Source organism: Drosophila suzukii, chromosome 2R (assembly GCF_043229965.1).
Source record: "Drosophila suzukii chromosome 2R, CBGP_Dsuzu_IsoJpt1.0, whole genome shotgun sequence".
Taxonomy (NCBI): domain Eukaryota; kingdom Metazoa; phylum Arthropoda; class Insecta; order Diptera; family Drosophilidae; genus Drosophila; species Drosophila suzukii.
This window is the reverse complement of record NC_092081.1, coordinates 20,262,610-20,281,151: the sequence shown is the minus strand read 5'-3', so window position 1 is coordinate 20,281,151 and position 18,542 is coordinate 20,262,610. Positions and strand designations below refer to the sequence as shown.

At 46.4% G+C, this 18,542-nt stretch overlaps 6 protein-coding genes across 9 annotated transcripts; 2 read left to right on the top strand and 4 right to left on the bottom strand.

Moving 5' to 3' along the window:
• Nucleotides 1–90: 90 nt before the first annotated feature.
• On the bottom strand, nt 91–865 carry LOC108008923 (uncharacterized). The gene is made up of 2 exons (XM_017072830.4): nt 487–865; nt 91–231 (listed from the first exon to the last, which is right to left on the bottom strand). Exons 1-2 carry the CDS (start codon nt 778–780, stop codon nt 199–201), a joined length of 327 nt encoding a protein of 108 aa, XP_016928319.2. The 5' UTR covers nt 781–865; the 3' UTR covers nt 91–198.
• Nucleotides 866–1,318: 453 nt separating this feature from the next.
• On the bottom strand, nt 1,319–1,862 carry prim (primacord). The gene has a single exon (XM_017072769.4). The coding sequence runs from the start codon at nt 1,604–1,606 to the stop codon at nt 1,451–1,453; it is 156 nt and encodes a 51-aa protein (XP_016928258.1). The 5' UTR covers nt 1,607–1,862; the 3' UTR covers nt 1,319–1,450.
• A 742-nt stretch (nt 1,863–2,604) lies between these two features.
• cato (cousin of atonal) lies at nt 2,605–4,092 on the top strand. The gene has a single exon (XM_017072934.4). The coding sequence runs from the start codon at nt 3,384–3,386 to the stop codon at nt 3,951–3,953; it is 570 nt and encodes a 189-aa protein (XP_016928423.2). The 5' UTR covers nt 2,605–3,383; the 3' UTR covers nt 3,954–4,092.
• A 604-nt stretch (nt 4,093–4,696) lies between these two features.
• LOC108010266 (uncharacterized) lies at nt 4,697–10,225 on the bottom strand. 3 transcript variants are annotated; one of them, XM_017075125.4, is made up of 3 exons: nt 9,725–10,224; nt 8,290–9,657; nt 4,697–8,226 (listed from the first exon to the last, which is right to left on the bottom strand). In XM_017075125.4, exons 1-3 carry the CDS (start codon nt 10,076–10,078, stop codon nt 4,783–4,785), a joined length of 5,166 nt encoding a protein of 1,721 aa, XP_016930614.2. In that variant the 5' UTR covers nt 10,079–10,224; the 3' UTR covers nt 4,697–4,782. The 3 variants fall into 3 exon arrangements, with proteins under 3 accessions (XP_016930614.2, XP_016930613.2, XP_016930616.2); XM_017075127.3 differs by having other exon boundaries at nt 5,341–5,481; nt 5,535–9,657; nt 9,725–10,225; XM_017075124.4 differs by having other exon boundaries at nt 4,697–9,657.
• A 642-nt stretch (nt 10,226–10,867) lies between these two features.
• On the top strand, nt 10,868–16,240 carry Khc (kinesin heavy chain). The gene is made up of 4 exons (XM_017073632.4): nt 10,868–11,493; nt 12,623–13,082; nt 13,542–15,421; nt 15,491–16,240. Exons 1-4 carry the CDS (start codon nt 11,347–11,349, stop codon nt 15,929–15,931), a joined length of 2,928 nt encoding a protein of 975 aa, XP_016929121.2. The 5' UTR covers nt 10,868–11,346; the 3' UTR covers nt 15,932–16,240.
• Nucleotides 16,237–18,521, bottom strand: csul (protein arginine N-methyltransferase 5). Of its 2 annotated transcripts, none has more exons than XM_017073634.4 (6): nt 18,069–18,521; nt 17,562–18,021; nt 17,339–17,504; nt 17,112–17,274; nt 16,543–17,054; nt 16,237–16,480 (listed from the first exon to the last, which is right to left on the bottom strand). In XM_017073634.4, the coding sequence occupies exons 1-6, from the start codon at nt 18,442–18,444 to the stop codon at nt 16,325–16,327; spliced, it is 1,833 nt and encodes a 610-aa protein (XP_016929123.2). In that variant the 5' UTR covers nt 18,445–18,521; the 3' UTR covers nt 16,237–16,324. The 2 variants fall into 2 exon arrangements, with proteins under 2 accessions (XP_016929123.2, XP_016929124.2); XM_017073635.4 differs by having other exon boundaries at nt 17,562–18,006; nt 18,069–18,520.
• Between the last annotated feature and the right edge of the window lie 21 nt (nt 18,522–18,542).

Genomic DNA, 18,542 nt, shown 5'->3' with positions numbered 1-18,542 from the left:
TTAAAGTATAAGACTTTGTCTTTCGCTGGTATCTAAAAACCGTAATACCTAGTAATGATATAATACAAAACGTACTTTATAGAAAGTGAATAGAACGCAAGGTTGACTTTTAACCAACAATAAATTTTATATATTGGCTACTACATATAACAAATTTATTTAATGACGTAATTTTAAACAATCCACAACCGGAAATCTTCAGAAGTTGCGCCTTTTCAGGGAACACTTGAGCTGGGGATGAGAAAAAAACATTCGTTTTAACATAGATCAACCAAAAAATATATCAAAATATTATATTTCTAATTTAAAAGATACTTTTTTATTAGATTTAGTATATCCAAGTCGTATCTCATAACAAATGGATACTAATATTTAAAAAAGTTATTTTCATAAAAGTTTTGAAAGGTATTTTCAGTCAACCTAAATGGTTCAGAAATACTAGGTTCTAGAGCGCCTAAGACTAGACCTTAGAACCCGTAACCACACCTGCTCCTCCTCCGTGCGCAGCTTACTCTCGATCATCTTCATCTTCCAGTTGTCCGTAAAGGTCACCAGCTCCACCATCATCTTGAAGGTAACCGTTTTCCGAGGTTTCACGCTCTTGATCTGCTTGCCCTTTGCCTTGTTACTGGGATACTTCATGTAATCGTAAACAATCGGCTGACCTTCTATCTCATTGGTAATATTATTTTTCGATTCGACGGCTTTCGAAAGATCTTCCTCCAGCTTGGTGGTGTGGAATTTCTTCAGTTTGTGGCGCTGTTTTATGGGGCTGTCCATGATCGGGGGAAATTTAGTAGGATTTAGTTGTTGAGCTATCAAAAGTGTATCAAAACTTCACTTGTGTGTGTCGGAAAAGCTAGAATTCCAGGACCTGCTGTGTTCTGGTGCTGTGTAATAAACGTTAAGTCCTCCCATTTGCACGTACAATTTGAATAAATTTATGTTTCAGCCGTCGGCTGTAAACAACTACATAAATACTGGAGTAGAACCTATGTATGGAGTGGGGGGATGGCAATAAAATGTCTGGCCAGAAGTGAAGCATATTTGCAGGCGCCAAAAACAAAAGCCACAACACAATTGGCCAGTACGTAGGCCCCAGTCGATACTTTATCATCATGCAAATGGGCATTGTACCCCTTATAATCCCTTCCCCGGGGTAATAAGTACGATAAACGACTCCGCAACACAAATAAATAAAGAGGGAGCTGGTGGATAAACAAGCAGCAAAAATCCAGGGAGTCGTAGAGCAAATCCTTGCCGTGGGCAATCTTGAGTTATGGCTCAATTCCCGGCCAACCAGGGGGAAAGACAATCGTTTTTACTCATATATAAGTCGTAATTTATTCGCCACTATAGAAAAAGATTCATTTATTAAATTTTAGTCGAAACACACACAAACGCACAAGTGCAGGGAGCGCATCCTTTAGCAGCTCTCGTAGTGTCCTGGTCATTGCTCCAGCTCGTTGGTGGGTCCGTGGGTCAGCTTGGCCTTCAGCGAACCGCAGACCATCATGCAGGTGAACAGGGACAGCTCCAGGACACGGCACATGCAGTAGGCCACCACATCCAGCAGGTGTTCCACGACTCCCAAGTACAGACACATCCGTGGGTGAGTGAGTGGGTGGGTTTTTCGCTTCTTGAATGCAACTATTGCTAATCCCACGCTCAGATGAGTTCTGAGCCGATTTAGCTGGTCCTCTCGAATATCCTGATAAGCCTGATAAGTTCTTATGGAACCTGCGGGTCAATTTCACTGTGATTATTTAGGACAGGACCCTTTTCTTCAAATGATAACACTCTGTTGGCTGGCTGCCCTTATATTCAATCCTGTTGCTGAATCAAAACACGAAGCTCCTCTTCGTCCTCGCCTCGTATTTCTCTACTAAACAAAACGAGAGCCAAACGAGAGAGGAAGGGCAGAGGGATAACTAGGAGATGGGAGTCCTGCCACCGGCGGTGCATGCGCAAACAGGTTCTCCTCCACTGCGAAGAAGGGCCAAAAAATATAGGGCCTAGGGGTTATGGTGGCATACCAAAATTATATTTAAAAAATTATTTTAAACATTAAATATTTCAATAATAACTTTTCATAAAGGACTAAGACTCATGTAAATTCATTAACATAATTTAAAATGAAATTAACATTCATGTTTTAGAACTCCTTTCTGTAACAGATGTGCACATACTATAGTTCGGAAAACGTTTTGAAAGTCAAGATATGTGGTTTCTCTTTATACTATGGAAATACTATGGAAACATACTTTAAATACCCTGGGCAGAAAACAAAAAAATAAGTAATTGCATAAAAAGTAAATAAATTTTATATGACAATACAAATAATGAATAATGTTTTTACTTTAAACAAGCTTTACTAGAATTTATAAAATAGTTCAAAACAGTTTAACTACATTTAAATATTCGACGAAATATTTTATTTCCAAAGAAAAATACGACCAATAAAAAATATTCTCGCTTTAGGAACCAGAGAAAATGATTGTTAAGATTTAATTTTCCATATCTTTTTATAGTTAGAGATCAATATAAGCATATTTCTAACGTGGAAACAATACCCCAAGGGATAACATCCTTTAGTCATCAAAGACAAGGTAATTAACTATCCATTCAATGATATATTTTTAATAGCCACTGAATATTGTGATATTTGTTCAATGGCAGTTAATAGTTTGATTCCCCAACTGGCTAGACGGCAAATGTCGTGTGTCTGCCAAGGACACAACCTTTGCAGGACGAAAGGCCACCACTTAGAGTCAGAGCACTATGCCTATAACTCGACCATATGTTGGTTCCTAACCGAAGTTGGGTCGGTGCAGCACAGCATATGGTCACTAGACGCGAGCCAGAATGCAGTTCGCCAGCGGGTTAATTGATGGCCCCTGCCGTTCATCCAGTACAGTAGCTCATCCTCGCCACCTCTCCCTCTCCCACTCGTGTGCCGTTGAGCGTGAAAGTCACAAATTACGGGGAACAGAGGAGAGGAGAAGATCACATGGCATGATAGCACCAATTTGGCAAGATATGACGCGTGCCCTGCGAGAGCGAGACGGCAGCAGGCGGAGTGTAGGCGTGCTCGCTTCAGCCAAAGAGAGAGAGAGAGATAGGCACACTTCTAACCCCTAAGTGTGCGGCCGGGGGTCAAAGTCACCCCTGCTCCTCGGGGAGATCCTTCGGCTGGGATATGGTAATAACTGCGAGGATCCTGGGGCCAGGGGTCATTTGCGGGCCGTTTTACACAAACTTGGCCAGAACGGCGGTGAAAATATTTGTAGAACGCACCGAGGCGGGGGTTGACTGCAGAATGTAGCGCCGTTTCTCGGGATCGGTTCAGTTGCATCGAAACTTTCAAGCCGCTCGGATCTGCCATGAGCTACTACTACTCGTCTGCCTCCGAGGAGGACGGCAGCTCTCAGTACCTGGGCAGTCCCAACTATAACCTCAGCCAGCTGCCTGTTTCTTCGCAGGATTACGGACAGTCGGCTTTCCTGTCGCCGGAATGGCAATTCCTAGATGCCGCAGGAGGAACTCAAACGGAACAGGCACCCATCCTGGAAGTACCAGGCCTACCAACTCAACAGCAGACTCACAAACGGCGTAGTAACAGCTCCACGGGATCCGATGGAAGGAAGAGCAGTCTGGAGCAGACCAATCTCAGTCCCACGGTTCAGAAGAAAAGACGACAGGCTGCCAATGCCCGAGAAAGAAAACGCATGAATGGATTAAATGAGGCCTTCGATCGGCTGAGGGAAGTTGTGCCCGCTCCCTCCATCGACCAGAAACTGTCCAAGTTCGAGACCCTCCAGATGGCCCAGTCCTATATCCTTGCGCTATGCGATCTCCTCAACAACGGCGACGTGGAGGTGGATGCCGCCGCCTACACAATCTTCGGCGGTAGCGAAGGCAGCTTCGGGTTGAGCGGAGGATCCTTATCATAGATGGATACTGCAAATCATTCTCTCCTAGATTTAAGCTATGTGATTTCTTCTTACTGTAGAATAGGCTAAAGATACAAAAGAAATAAATGATATACAAATGCATTTTAGTGACATGACCGCTGATGGTATACTCGGGACCTTTAATATTTAGTTTTGGGTTGCGTTTTCTATGGCATGGTACATAAATCAGATTGGGTGTCTTAGTTTTAAAGAGAAAAAATGTTTCTACAATATTTCCGATTGTTTTACAAACTTGAAAACATGATACACTCCAAAAGCTGACATTTCAAATTGGTTCGTTGGTTTAAAGATACTTTGTTGAAACGCTCATTTACCCCCATCATTCATGGGATTTTCAAAAATGTTTCCCATTTTTAAAATCGTTTTTTTCAGTATGTCAGTATTTAAAAAGGGTGATTTTTTCAAAAGCTAACAAAAATACTACTGATACATTTTGCTACTTCTTTAAACCCTTTACCCCAGGCAGTTCTAGCACCCCCTACTAAGACCCCCTTTTTCCAAATCCCCAGATTCAATTGGCCATCGGATCGTTTGGCTACGCCTCAATGGTTTCGAAAACGATCGTAAATTAATTACTGAAAAGTTCATTGATAGGAGTCTGTCAAGTTTTGGGCTAGCCCCGAACGATCCCAAAACTCCGAAGTCACCACAGTGGGCGGCGAAGCGTGAAGCCCCTCGACTCCTGGCCGAAAACATCTCTCATTGAATAAAAGGCAGCTGAGTCCTTCGGCTTCGGTTGAGTGCTGTTCTTTATATGATGATTCAAGGGCCGGGAAGTATGTGTGAGAACATTACAGCTATGGATTGATCACCGAGGATGCTTTTTCCTGGGTTTTAGAGGCGGCGTGGGTGGCTTACGATGCACATCGGTGTCCTGGCTGGGGACTGAGATGTGCTGCATCTCCACCTCGTCCTTGCTGAAGGAGTTCTTAGAGGGCCGAAAACCTGGAACCGGTGGATGTAGCACTATAATCTCTCGCCTGTTGTCACCAAAGCTCAAATCTTGAAAGGGATTGTTGGTGAGCAGTAAGGTTCTGTTCTCGTCCAGAATCGGACCGTTGGCTTTGTGGGACGGCCGAAGAACGGGTCTCCTGGGCCTCGAAGATGTCGCTCTGGATAGTAATGAACGCCATTTCTTATGGGGGGGAGACAACGCTTCTCTGTAACCTGGATTTGTGTCTTTAGTGGATCTATTGAGGTGCTCCTTGATTATGCCCAGCGCCGTGCTGGCCAGGACAGGTGGGACCCTAAAGGAGCCCAGTACGGATAGGCCACCTCCCCTCGTCTGGGATTGCTGGGATGGGCGGGATGGTCGAGATGGCTGGGATGGCTGGGATTGGCTGATGGCCGACGAATCGACCCAGGACATGCTCTGAAAGCCGGAGCACTGCCGCTGGCAGTGCAGCTGCTTAACAGACTCTTGTCCTGGGCCCATCCGTTGGCCATCTGGTGGTCCAACCGGCTTCTTTGGCACCACAAGGAGGTACTGATGGTTGTTACCTTCGTCCTGTAATTTGCAAATAAAATAGGCGGCCGAGTTTAGATCAAAGGGCAACTTGCTGTTGGCAGCTGCATTTGTGTCCATGGTTCTCTTGGCGGCGCTGGATTGTCCTCCAGTCCTCATTGAGGTTTTTCTCTTGATCGGCTCTCCTGGTTGAGTCTTCAGAGCTGCAGGAGGAAGAGCGGGACTTGCGGATCGGGACTGGACTCTGGGGAAAACCCCCGTCTTTGGGCGGGAACTCTTCTTGGCGGTAGGCGTCTGGTTATCACTGGTAGATACTGGCTTGGATTTGGCTTCCTTTCGTTCCATTTTCAATGGTTTCTTGGACCTCCCGCTGGACTCTTTTTTGTGATCCTGGCTTTCGGCTAAAGCATTGAGTGCCATGCATATACTACCAGCTTGATTTCGTTCCTTGCCCACAGATATCGTTGGTTCGTTTGGATCACATGTACAATCCTCGCAAGAAACATCGTTATCATTAGCTTGTTGATTGGCGCTGCTTTTTTCGTATTTGGAATATTCAGCTTCATTAGGATCACATTCACAGACATCTATGTCGTTTCTTATACCTCTGTCATCCTTACCAATATCATTGGGATCTTGTTTATCTTTTCTACTTCTGTTTGGCGAGGGAATCTCTGGCGTCCTATTGGTATTCCCATTTTGGTATTTAGAGTAATATTCACCTCCTTCAGGTTCGCATAAACAGCCGTCTACTTCATTGGTTCTATCTCTGTCATTCTTTCCAGGATCTTCGGAATTCTGATTATCTTGTCTACTTCTAATTGGCGCAGAAGACTCAGGTGCCTTATTGTTATTTCTATTTTCGTATTTAGGATAATCGTTACCATTTAAATCGGCCCCTGCATTGTTTATATTTCCTCTGGTTCTTTCTTTCGTTTCATTTTTGGTGTTGCCTGAGGCCCTCTGATCGTTTCTGGCTGCTTGATTGCTCCTGTTTTGCCTAGAGCTTTGAGGATCTTCATTATCACTGCAAAGGCAGTCATATTCCGAATCGTATATATCCGTTCCCCTCGAATAAGGAGTGGCCTTGTTCGTTCCCCTTGAATAAGAAGGTTGCTGGTCTTCATATCGTTTCCGATAATTGTTATTCTTATCGGAATTTACGTATTCTCCATCCTCATTTTCCGAGTCATCATAACTTTTGATTCTTCTTGATGTTTCTGTTCTATTATAATCATTCGATACCTTGTCACCTCGATTCTTATTCTCCCTCATAGGATAGGCACCATAGGCATTATCCTGTTCATCGGAGTCAAAATCGTCTTCACACATGCACTCATCTACTGTGTTGTTTTTGTAATCGTTTCCATTGCGGTAACCTCTCTGATATCTTTCATTATCTTTACTTATAAAATTTCTTTCCTCCATTCTCGAATACTTGTTAATTCTTCCTGTAGGCACCCGATCTTCTTGTTCCTTATTATAGTCCCGATTATCATTTCTATATCTTCTTGACTTATATACATTGTCATCTGAATCATCAATATCAATATCTTGGTCTTTATAATAGTTGCGATTATCATTTTGATATCTTTCTGACTTATACACATTGTCATCTGAATCATCAATATCAGCGGGAGCTTCATTTCTCGTTCGCCTATAGCTCCTAACATCTTTCTGGTTTTTTTCGGAATCTTCAAATTTATTAAAATCCCGTGGTGGCCTTCTTGCTGGGGACTCACTTCTATACTTTCTTCTGGCTTCACTTTTTTCCTCGTCGTACTCTTTTGGATAGAACTGATCTCGTTGCCTTCGCGACTTTTCTTTAAGGGATGCTTTTACTACGCCAGAATTAAGATATGGACACGTAGAATCATTGCACTCTTTATATTTTCTTTTGGAGCTTTGATATTTACCATTGCCATTACCATTTCTGGGGTTACCCGTATCCCGACCGGAACGAGCATATTGCTTAGAAGAACTTCTAAAAGGACAAGTTTTGTCGGTGCAGTTTTCTTCCTTTAGCTTTTTTGACCTATAAGCTTCATCATCTGATTTTCTCTGGCTCCGAGAATTGTCATCTTGCCTTTGACCACCGTATTTTTCCCTGACACTTTGTTTCTGCTCTTCATAGTCACCGTTTTCTGGACTATTCCTATCTTGACCTTGGGATCTTCTCCTTGGAGTTTCCTCCTCATCATAGTCCCGATCCCTTGAAGGGGGTATTATCCTTCGGACGCTTCTTTCTTCGCGGCTTGGTTGACTAGGATCGTCTAGTCTGCATTTTAAATTGGGACATTCCTTGGGATTTTCACGATTATACGCTGGACACTCTATATATTGAGAATCGTCGGTTTGAAGTTGAAAAACTTTTGATTTGTTTGAGCTGCCGTTAGGATCTCTTTCCCGCCGTGGAGGAGAATCTTCATAGTTGGAATTGGGGTTACTAACAACCCCATCATCATTGCGAGGTCGCCTTTGTGTAGGACGTTCTTCATTTGGATTGCGGCTGCTAGCTGGACACTTACACGGATTTTCCCCCGGAACAGGACGACCTGAGTCTTGATTACGTTGTCTCTTACGAGATCGGTTCCCTTCGTCATATGATCTTCTCGGTTGATCGTTTCCATCAACAGAGTCCTCCTCAGAATCATTAGTTCTTCGTTGGCTTTGGTAATGTCTTGATTTTTGTACCCCTTTATAGGCAGGGCACTCCACATATTCAATATCTCGTGGCGGTGGCACTGGTCTTTTTTTTGCTGTAGGATGCTGAATAGGTTGCTCGGGCTGAAGTATTTTATTTGTATTTGATGAAAAGATCTTGTCTAGACTTTGGGGAGGAGCCCTTACGGCCTGACTACCTGGCTGAGGTAGGCCACTTTGCATTTCCTGCGGCCAAGACCTAGACAGCGGAGCCACGGGCACCTGGGCAGGACTTGGAGCTCCAGGCGTGGACTGATCCTTTACCCACATTTCTGCATTTTCTGTATTGATGCAGTAGACATGCTGCTGGTTGGGATATGCAGGTTGTCCGTACTCATTATAATAATTCGCTTCTCCATAAGGTTCAGCCTGTCCCACTTGATTATCTGGGGGAGCTGCTCTGGAATAACCTGGGTTATTTTGATCAATCTGCTGCGTTACGTAGTAGTTCCCCTGGGGTGGAACCACAGTTCGATTGCAGTAAATACACTGGCATCCATACGTACTACATCGCTGGGGATCCCCATTTGATTGGTTAGTATCGCAATAACATTGATTTTCAACCGGTTGAGTTGTATTATAGTAAGTCTGGTTTGAAATCGGTTGATTGTTGTTATACTGAGCCGGATCAATGGGAGGGTTCTGGGTGTTCCTATTCTTCTGAGCCTTCTTCTCTAACAGCACCGCATTCAACTGATCATCGCCCGACCGCCGACGATCACTCTGGGCAGAGAATTCTTCGGAGGCTTCTTTGGAGTAATGTCCACTTTGGTTCTCCTGCCTCGCCAACTGATCCTGAAGTCGCTGGCATATGGCATCATTATTCCGCTTCCAACTCCCGCACTTGGACTTTCGATCATCATTTGGGACTACTTTGCGGTATCTGGGCTGCCATCCCTGGCGGTTTTGAGAACATAGTCTGGGACCTGGCCACTTATCGTTGCGCTCTCCATTATTGGTGGACTCCCCATCGTACCAGTTGCCCAGATCCACAAAGACGCCATTTTGATGGGTTCGCGGAGAGCGTTTATGGCTGTTCGGTAAGGGAATTTGATCCTGTGTTCGATACTGAACACCGTTTCGATTTGTCAAGTTTCTTGGCTTATCCTGAGATTGGTTTGAGCACGAGCACTCATTGCTACAACCGCAATGATTCCCATCCGAGGAACTTTTACTTTCAGTACTAATCCCACTGCTTTGACCTCTTCTTTCTTCCTCTTGTTTGCACTTCACACAGTAGCTCGTGGGGTACCAGCGGTCATTGCCGGAGGTGGATCGTTTTTGAAACTCCCTTAATTCCACTTCATTGGGTGGTTCAGGTTCTAATATCATCTTATAGAAGGTGTAACCGTCTGTGGTTAAACTGACGCAGGGACTCAATGAAGGTAAAGGAGAAAAGACTGCGGCCTCCGAAAAGTTGGGCGAATTGTTTGCTCTAATAGTAATACTATCGTCTAGAATAAAACCATCCTCCAGGAGGTCATTGACTTGGCCCATGCTAAAACTGGTCTTGGGCTAGGGATTAAAGGATAATTCGGGGTCACTCTTCAGTACACCCAATATCTATTGCCACATCACTCACCTCGTTTGTTCCTGCAACATCCAGGTTACCCAAGAATTTTAGGTCCTGGAAATAAGAGTGCCTGGGAACATAACTATAACCTTCTTGCTGACTCCTTTGGAGGGCGGAACATTCCTGGGAGTAATAGTTCCGCAGGCCGAGTATCTGCAGCTTCACCTGGTCAGGGGTTAAACCGCTCTTCATATGGAGAGTTATCCTTCGCCAAGCGTCATCCTTTACAGTACTGCTGTGGTAACCAGGAGATTGGGGATTCCATAGGCATTCGTACGATCTATAAAGGTGGATGAGCTTCTGGGTCTTCTTTAAGCGTTCCATATTCAAATACGAAGAGTTATCCTCGGGTGCCAATGCCATCTTGCCTCTCAGTCCCTCACACTGCTCCTAGACTCGGTGATCAAATTTCCATAGCATTGTCCCTGACCTATAAAGTTTGGAAATACAGAAAAGCCTTAAACAAAAGTTTGGAACTATTTTTGTTGCCCCCAAGCCGAAGAATTTTGACACAAAATTCAGAGATTAAAAAGAAAACTTAGAAACGCGTTAAAATGGATGGGCTTCAAAAAGACTAAAAAAAGCTTTTATACGAAAAAGTCTAGGTTGTGAATAGCACACAAAAAAAGTTAATTTTAAAAGTATACCATTGAAGACCGTTTAGTATTCAATTACTTCTTGTTTTCTTTTAAACACAAAACAAACGTGCTAAAGAGTATGTCCCCCCAATTAAAATTAATTGTTCGATACATTGAACCAATCTGATAGAATAAAATTATTTATTCCTTCATTCACCTTTTCGAGGAAAGACTGTATAATAATTTGTATTACATTCACTTTAAAGCTTACATTAATTTACTATGTAAATTAAAAAAAACTAATCGCCCTTTTTAAATTGTAATTTTCGTTACAGCTCACAAATATTACAGGGTATTCAGAAAGAAAAGCTCTTAACGGTATTTTTAAAAAATGAAAAGCGAGATAGCAACATAGTAAGTGTCAGTACAAGAGCGAGATAAAAGATTTCTGCTCGCGAGAGAGCAGCAGGGAATAGAGATGGAAGGAAATCGATGTTGGCTTGCCAAACATCGATATTACCGATGCTTTGAAAACATCGATGACATCAATGTTAACATCGGTGTTTCTCCATCTCCAGCCAGAACGGTCACACTGGCGTACGGGCGAAAATAAAATAGTCGAGTAAAATAGAGTTTCGAGTGCCACAAATTCCGACCCACTGACGTATGAGAGTGCATTTATCGGCCGCACTTAATCATTCCGGGCTAGTGCAAAAAGCGTACGCGGACCCTCAAAGCCGCGATTTTACAACCCAACCATTCGATCAAATCGACATTTGTGTCTGGTATAACCACAAAATTTTCACTGCATCTACTGAGCCGCCCCCAACCCAATTTTCGCGAGTGCGACGGAGTCGGAAAATCAGGCAAAGAATCGTAGCAGCACGGAGTTCTGGAGTTAGTATAGACCCACGGAGGAGTACCAGATAGTGCCGGAAAGGGAGTGCAGTGCTGTGACTCGCGGACTATCCACGTAAACAGCTGCATGCGCAGAGGTCGCGCCCAGAGCTCCAGAGCAATCTCCGCCAGAAAGAGCCAACTCCGCCGTAAGCGATGTCCGCGGAACGCGAAATTCCCGCCGAGGACAGCATCAAGGTGGTCTGCCGTTTCCGACCGCTGAACGATAGCGAGGAGAAGGCCGGCTCCAAGTTCGTGGTCAAGTTCCCCAACAATGTGGAGGAGAACTGCATATCCATAGCGGTATGTGTTCCACATCCAGACCCAGACCCAGATGGGTGTCCCAAATCCCGACCCCGAACCCTGCCTCTCCCGAGAGTTCCCCCTATGTGTCTTCCCTGTGTGTTATGCATTAATCTCTGCGTGCCGTGCCATGACGTCATGCCTATTAGCGTACATTACCCTTCCCCAAATTGCCGACCAATTGGAATTGGGCTGGCGAAAGAGAGAGGGGCCCCAGAGCTAGCCATGAATAATTGCAGAAAACCATCTATGCAAAACCGAAACGATAGATTAGATGGTGAAACATGAAGAAACTACTCCGAATCAATATTGCTTGGCCCTAAATTGATTTTCCGTGCGCGGAATGGCATAGAACATGGGGTGTGCGCGAGGGGTTTTGGGGGTAGACCACCCACTAGAAGGTTTTTGTGCTAAAAGCGGGTGTTCCATTCTTTTGGGCCACATAAATATGCGCTTTTCTAGAGTTTCCAGTCCGCCTTCGCTGCTTACCTCACTTACATACATACATTTCCACACAAGCACTAGCACACACACACACACACAGACAGAAAGAGACCGCCTTTCCACTCCCCAAGCCCCCCATCCACCCCCTTTCCCGCTCGAGTGAGTCATGCACACGCAAACCATAAAAAAGAAGGAAAACAATAAGAGCAACTTTGGAGGCATTGGAATTTGGATGTATTGCTTTTATTCGACGTGAAATGTTATTGGATTATATGTTTTGGGTTTTCCGCCAGGTGTAATCCGTCATTTTCCTGGTAAAAACTTGAGCAATTGAACCAGTTCCAAAAAAGTCAGCACTAATGTAGTGTAGCCTCCATACACACAGACATTATCATTACTCTCTCCCTGTCTCTCTTTCGCTCCGTCTTTCTTCTGCCGCTCGTTATTCACTATTCTTCCCCCCCTTTCACTCCTCTCCTGCTCCTACTCCTCTCACCATTTCTTAATGCTCATAATTACAATCTGCTTCGCGGCCATGCGTTGAAAATGATTTAAAAGCAGTCAGCGGGAAAAATATGGATGCGGAGGGATAGGGGGGAATGAATCTCCGAAAGAAATTTCACCGCAACTAGCACTACAATATAACTACATACTAAAAAAAAAACATAATCCCCTCCTTCTCCAGGGCAAGGTATATCTGTTCGACAAGGTCTTCAAGCCGAACGCCTCCCAGGAGAAGGTCTACAATGAGGCGGCCAAGTCCATCGTCACCGACGTCCTGGCCGGTTACAATGGAACGATATTCGCCTACGGCCAGACGTCCTCCGGAAAGACGCACACGATGGAGGGCGTCATCGGGGACTCCGTGAAGCAGGGCATCATACCGCGCATCGTCAACGACATCTTCAACCACATCTACGCCATGGAGGTGAACCTGGAGTTCCACATCAAGGTCTCCTACTACGAGATTTACATGGACAAGATCCGGGATCTGTTGGACGTCTCCAAGGTGAACCTCAGCGTGCACGAGGACAAGAACCGGGTGCCGTACGTGAAGGGCGCCACGGAGCGGTTCGTCTCCTCGCCGGAGGATGTATTCGAGGTGATCGAGGAGGGAAAATCCAATCGCCACATTGCGGTGACAAGTGAGTCCTTAGCCGTAACTGAGATCAGAGTAAAGGCTGCCAGGAACCACACATGAAATTTAAAAAGTCTAAGATATAGGTATAGCATGACAAATAGTTGAAGTCATTATCATTAACAGATCGTTAAAAAAATTAATATAAAAAAAATTCAGATGATTATAATAAAGTATGATCGTTAAATTTCGACTTGTGTATGTATAATATCCATTGTAAAATGTACACATATGATGTGGCAGGCATTTGATATTATAATTAGTCACTTGTTTTCAATTAGCTGTTAACAAGCCCTCATGGTTTAATTATCAAATTAGTTCTTATAACAAGATGAATACATACATAATGACTTGCTTTTAATCAAGAAACTTTAAGATATTAGCTATCCAATGCCTTTCTTCTGATCCCTATTGTATTTTCTTGACCTAGATCGCCTACTATAATGATTTATCCGCCCATTTTCAGACATGAACGAGCACTCTTCGCGATCCCACTCAGTATTCCTCATCAACGTAAAGCAGGAGAACCTGGAGAACCAGAAGAAGCTTTCCGGCAAACTCTACCTGGTCGATTTGGCCGGTTCCGAAAAGGTTTCCAAGACAGGAGCCGAGGGCACGGTCCTCGATGAAGCCAAGAACATCAACAAGTCGCTGTCGGCCTTGGGCAATGTAATCTCCGCCCTGGCGGACGGCAACAAAACGCACATCCCCTACCGCGACTCCAAGCTCACGCGCATCCTGCAGGAGTCGCTGGGAGGTAACGCACGCACAACCATCGTCATCTGCTGCTCCCCGGCCAGCTTCAACGAATCGGAGACCAAATCTACTTTAGACTTTGGTCGACGAGCCAAGACCGTGAAGAACGTGGTCTGCGTGAACGAGGAGCTCACTGCCGAGGAATGGAAGCGACGCTACGAGAAGGAGAAGGAAAAGAACGCCCGGCTCAAGGGCAAAGTTGAGAAGCTGGAGATTGAGCTGGCACGCTGGAGGGCTGGCGAAACCGTTAAGGCGGAGGAGCAAATCAACATGGAGGATCTCATGGAGGCAAGCACGCCCAATCTGGAAGTGGAGGCAGCCCAAGCGGCGGCGGCGGAGGCGGCTTTGGTCGCCCAGCGAACTGCCCTCGCCAACATGTCCGCTTCGGTGGCCGCAAATGAGCAGGCCAGGTTAGCCACGGAATGCGAGCGACTGTACCAGCAGCTGGACGACAAGGACGAAGAGATCAACCAGCAGAGCCAGTACGCCGAGCAGCTCAAGGAGCAGGTGATGGAGCAGGAGGAGCTCATCGCCAACGCACGGCGGGAGTATGAGACTCTGCAGTCGGAGATGGCGCGAATCCAACAGGAGAACGAGTCCGCCAAGGAAGAGGTCAAGGAGGTGCTTCAAGCTCTCGAGGAGCTGGCTGTAAACTACGACCAGAAGTCCCAGGAGATTGACAACAAGAACAAGGACATCGACGCCCTCAACGAGGAGCTACAGCAGAAGCAGTCTGTGTTCAGCGCCGCCTCCACGGAGCTGCAGCAGTTGAAGGACATGTCCACGCACCAAAAGAAACGCATCACCGAAATGCTGACCAATCTGCTGCGTGACCTCGGCGAAGTGGGCCAGGCCATCGCCCCCGGAGAGTCCGGCATCGACCTCAAGATGAGTGCTCTGGCTGGCACGGATGCCAGCAAGGTGGAGGAGGACTTCACCATGGCCCGCTTGTACATTAGCAAGATGAAGACGGAGGCCAAGAACATTGCCCAGCGGTGCTCCAACATGGAGGCACAGCAGTCGGACTCCAACAAGAAGATCTCCGAGTACGAGAAGGACCTGGGCGAGTACCGTCTTCTCATCTCGCAGCACGAGGCACGCATGAAGTCGCTGCAGGAGTCGATGCGCGAGGCGGAGAATAAGAAGCGCACCCTGGAGGAGCAAATCGATTCGCTACGCGAGGAGTGCGCCAAACTGAAGGCCGCCGAGCACGTGTCCGCCGTCAATGCCGAGGAGAAACAGCGGGCGGAGGAGCTGCGCTCCATGTTCGACTCCCAGATGGACGAGCTGCGCGAAGCCCACACCCGCCAGGTGTCCGAGCTGCGGGACGAGATCGCCGCCAAGCAGCACGAAATGGACGAGATGAAGGATGTCCATCAGAAGCTGCTCTTGACACACCAACAAATGTCGGTCGACTACGAGAAGGTGCGCCAGGAGGAGGCCGAGAAGTCCAGCGAGCTTCAAAACATTATTCTCACCAACGAGCATCGCGAACAGGCCCGCAAGGACCTCAAGGGCCTGGAGGACACTGTGGCCAAGGAGCTGCAGACGCTGCACAACCTGCGCAAGCTTTTTGTTCAGGATTTACAGGTAGAATTCTTTTACTAAGTCTGTTATTAAACTTGCTCTAACCCCTGTATTTTCCGTTTAATACGACAGCAACGAATCCGCAAGAACGTGGTAAACGAGGAGAGCGAGGAGGACGGCGGATCCCTCGCCCAGAAACAGAAGATCTCCTTCCTGGAGAACAACCTCGACCAGCTGACCAAGGTGCACAAGCAGTTGGTGCGGGACAACGCCGATCTGCGATGCGAGCTGCCCAAGCTGGAGAAGCGTCTGCGCACGACCATGGAGCGGGTGAAGGCTCTAGAGACGGCGCTCAAGGAGGCGAAGGAGGGCGCCATGCGGGATCGCAAGCGCTACCAGTACGAGGTGGACCGCATCAAGGAGGCTGTGCGACAGAAGCATCTGGGCAGACGCGGCCCGCAGGCTCAGATCGCCAAGCCCATCCGCGCCGGCCAGGGTGCGATCGCCATTCGTGGTGGTGGCGCCGTCGGCGGAGGAGCGCCGCTGGCCCAGGCTAGTGCTGTCAACTCGTAGATCCGATCACCACCCGTCGCCGCCCAGTTCAGCTCCGCTTTAAACTAAACTAAATGGATTACGTTATACATACTTAACATAACTGATAATTGCCTTCGCTTAGATGAGATGTCGTGTCGCGATCATGTGCAGCGCTTTAAATATACATACATATAATTTAATTAAATAAATGAGAGGAAACCGGAAATTAACTAAATTTTACAAACCGAAAATAATAAAACCCACAGATATGTAAGGACATCTATGTACGTTAAGAGTATTTATAAACTTTTCAAACATAAACCTAAATAAAAGTCGCAGACAAATTAAGGTCGCTATAGTTTGATTATATTTTCAGTTGTCAAAAAAAAGTGTTAGTCATTTGGCTACTTGGTTTTGCCTCGTCTGCTGTTGCTACAGTCGCATGTTGTAACCAGTGCCGCAAGTGTTGTGGTGTTCCCAATCGTCGGGGGAATTGACCACCTGCCACTCGTACCACACTTTGGTCGCATCCACGCAGCGCCAGAACTTGATGGAGATGGTCTGGCCCTCCTTGAGAGTCCTTGGGCGCTGAAAAAGATAAATGGGGTTTATTTCAAAAGTTATCTTTAAGCGATTAAAATCTAACTCACCGTTGGGAAGAACATGGGGAACCATGAGAACATCCCAGCCGTGTGGGTCAGCGGGTTAATGCTCAGGCAGATGTCCTTGTACAAATGAGTATCGAAGTAGCCGCCGATTCCGTGCAGCACACAATCCTTTTTTACAGTAAACGAGAGCACCTTGCAGCGCGTATTGTCTATTTTCTCCACCCGATTGGGATGCGTGAACTCGAACAACGCCTTCGGCTCATCAATATGGTATATATTCTTCAATAGCGACACGTAGCCGTAGTCGAAGGCAGGCACGGTGGATAGCAATTGGCAGACATTCTGGTGCAGGATCGCTGACATCAGTGGATTAATGTAGGAGGTCGATTTGTAGGGTATGCTGATCCCATCTGGTTTGAGTAGCTTCAGGGCTCCATCAAGGCACTCGGGCGAAAGTTCATTGTCGCCAAAGGAACCCAGCAGCTCGGATACCATAATGTCAGCCAGCTCGGGAGGGGAGAAGTCGCGCATGTCCTTCGAGAAAATGTGAACATCTAAAAGTTCTTAGGAGATTAGTATTGTATAAATGGTGGCTTATTTTGTTTCTTTACCCTTGTTGGCCCAAAGCGTTTTAACCATGTTTGAGAGCGTGCGGATGGCATTGGTATTCTTTTCAATGATGTATAGGCGCACTTGTCGCTTTGTCAACTCGGCTGCATTAAAAATAGCCCGCGCTAAAGGACCTCGTCCTCCTCCCAGCAACATGACCACCGTCTAAGGGGTAACAGTTTGTACATTAGTAGAAATTATTTTATATTCAGAAAAGATCTTCCCTTACCAACTTGCTTTTGGCCTCTTCATCGCTTACTCGATCTATCAAAGCCGCTTGTACAGCGTTCTGGTAAAGTTTGTATTTCACAGGATCAGTTTCAAACACCTCATAAGTATAGCTGTCTAGATTATCGCTGAGAGGCTGTAACGGAATCTCCAACATGTTTTCATAGCTAGCAAAAAAGACGTTTATTATTCGGTTTTTTACAAGACCTATGCCTCACACCCACCTGTTTAGCACGTGCGTATCGCAGTTCTCATTAATTAGCTTCTTTAGGTAGTCCGCATACTGGGACAACGCATTATCTTTGGGATTCGTGGAGATGATGATGTTGGCTCGCACCGAGATGAACTGCCCGATGATGAGCTGCCACTCCTTCTTCAGCACACAGTAGTTGGAACGATTTCTAACAAACAGGGAGGACGGAATAATGATTGCCTCGATGGGCTCACCCAACCAGCGACGCACAGTCTCCTTGCTGGGCCGATCGGAATCATTGAGCTCTACCACAACCTTTACTTTGGAGCTATATTTGGCGGCGATGCGCAGATTGTTCCACCAGCTCCATGGATCATTGGATTCCGCCTGGGCCACCTCCTCGGCGGTAGCATCTTTGCGGTGCTCGAAGGTGGCCAAATCGGGATTGGTGATGGGCACCCGAATAAACCAGTTTCCTAGGGGATATACATCTACCAATAAGTTGTTTGACGTTCCGCTCAAGCCTCCAGACCCTTACCCTTCGTCTTGGACCGCACAATGGCCGCCAGATTGTCGTTTTCCGGGCCGCGCAGTCGCACCATCACGCTGCCCATGTTTTGCAGGTGCTCCGCCCAGGCCACGTCCCGCAGGAGCACCTCCTTGGCGTGCTGGCGCAGCTTGACGTTCGGCGAGTCCACATCCACATCGGACATGGTGAATATCACCTTGGAGTTCCAGTCCATGGCGCTTAGAATGGTTGCCGGATATGTGGGATCCGATTCGTCCGGCTCGAAGGGCACCATGTTGGCGTTGATGGAGGTGGCCACCACATTGTAGTTGTTCGCATAGGCCTTCTCGATCAGCTTCGGGATGCTGCTGACTCCCTCCTGGAGCAGACAGACGTAGTAATTCATCTTAAATCCGAACTCGGCTCTTCAAAAAGCCCAAAAAATGCGGTGACCGGCGCGAGTGTGACCGTGCGTGGAAGTTTCAAATGGAAAGATTGGTGGGA

Excerpts from the sequence above, each read along its gene's own strand:
- prim (XM_017072769.4), bottom strand. The coding sequence starts at position 1,606 with ATGTGTCTGTACTTGGGAGTCGTGGAACACCTGCTGGATGTGGTGGCC.
- csul (XM_017073634.4), bottom strand. The coding sequence starts at position 18,444 with ATGAATTACTACGTCTGTCTGCTCCAGGAGGGAGTCAGCAGCATCCCG. Across the intron at positions 17,055-17,111 it reads AACGCTTTGGGCCAACAAGG|ATGTTCACATTTTCTCGAAG; the intron begins GTAAAGAAACAA and ends AAGAACTTTTAG. Across the intron at positions 16,481-16,542 it reads TCCCCATGTTCTTCCCAACG|CGCCCAAGGACTCTCAAGGA; the intron begins GTGAGTTAGATT and ends TATCTTTTTCAG.
- Khc (XM_017073632.4), top strand. The coding sequence starts at position 11,347 with ATGTCCGCGGAACGCGAAATTCCCGCCGAGGACAGCATCAAGGTGGTC. Across the intron at positions 11,494-12,622 it reads AGAACTGCATATCCATAGCG|GGCAAGGTATATCTGTTCGA; the intron begins GTATGTGTTCCA and ends CTCCTTCTCCAG. Across the intron at positions 15,422-15,490 it reads TTTTTGTTCAGGATTTACAG|CAACGAATCCGCAAGAACGT; the intron begins GTAGAATTCTTT and ends TTAATACGACAG.
- cato (XM_017072934.4), top strand. The coding sequence starts at position 3,384 with ATGAGCTACTACTACTCGTCTGCCTCCGAGGAGGACGGCAGCTCTCAG.
- LOC108008923 (XM_017072830.4), bottom strand. The coding sequence starts at position 780 with ATGGACAGCCCCATAAAACAGCGCCACAAACTGAAGAAATTCCACACC. Across the intron at positions 232-486 it reads TGCGCACGGAGGAGGAGCAG|CTCAAGTGTTCCCTGAAAAG; the intron begins GTGTGGTTACGG and ends TCTCATCCCCAG.
- LOC108010266 (XM_017075124.4), bottom strand. The coding sequence starts at position 10,078 with ATGGCATTGGCACCCGAGGATAACTCTTCGTATTTGAATATGGAACGC. Across the intron at positions 9,658-9,724 it reads ATGTTGCAGGAACAAACGAG|CCCAAGACCAGTTTTAGCAT; the intron begins GTGAGTGATGTG and ends TTTAATCCCTAG.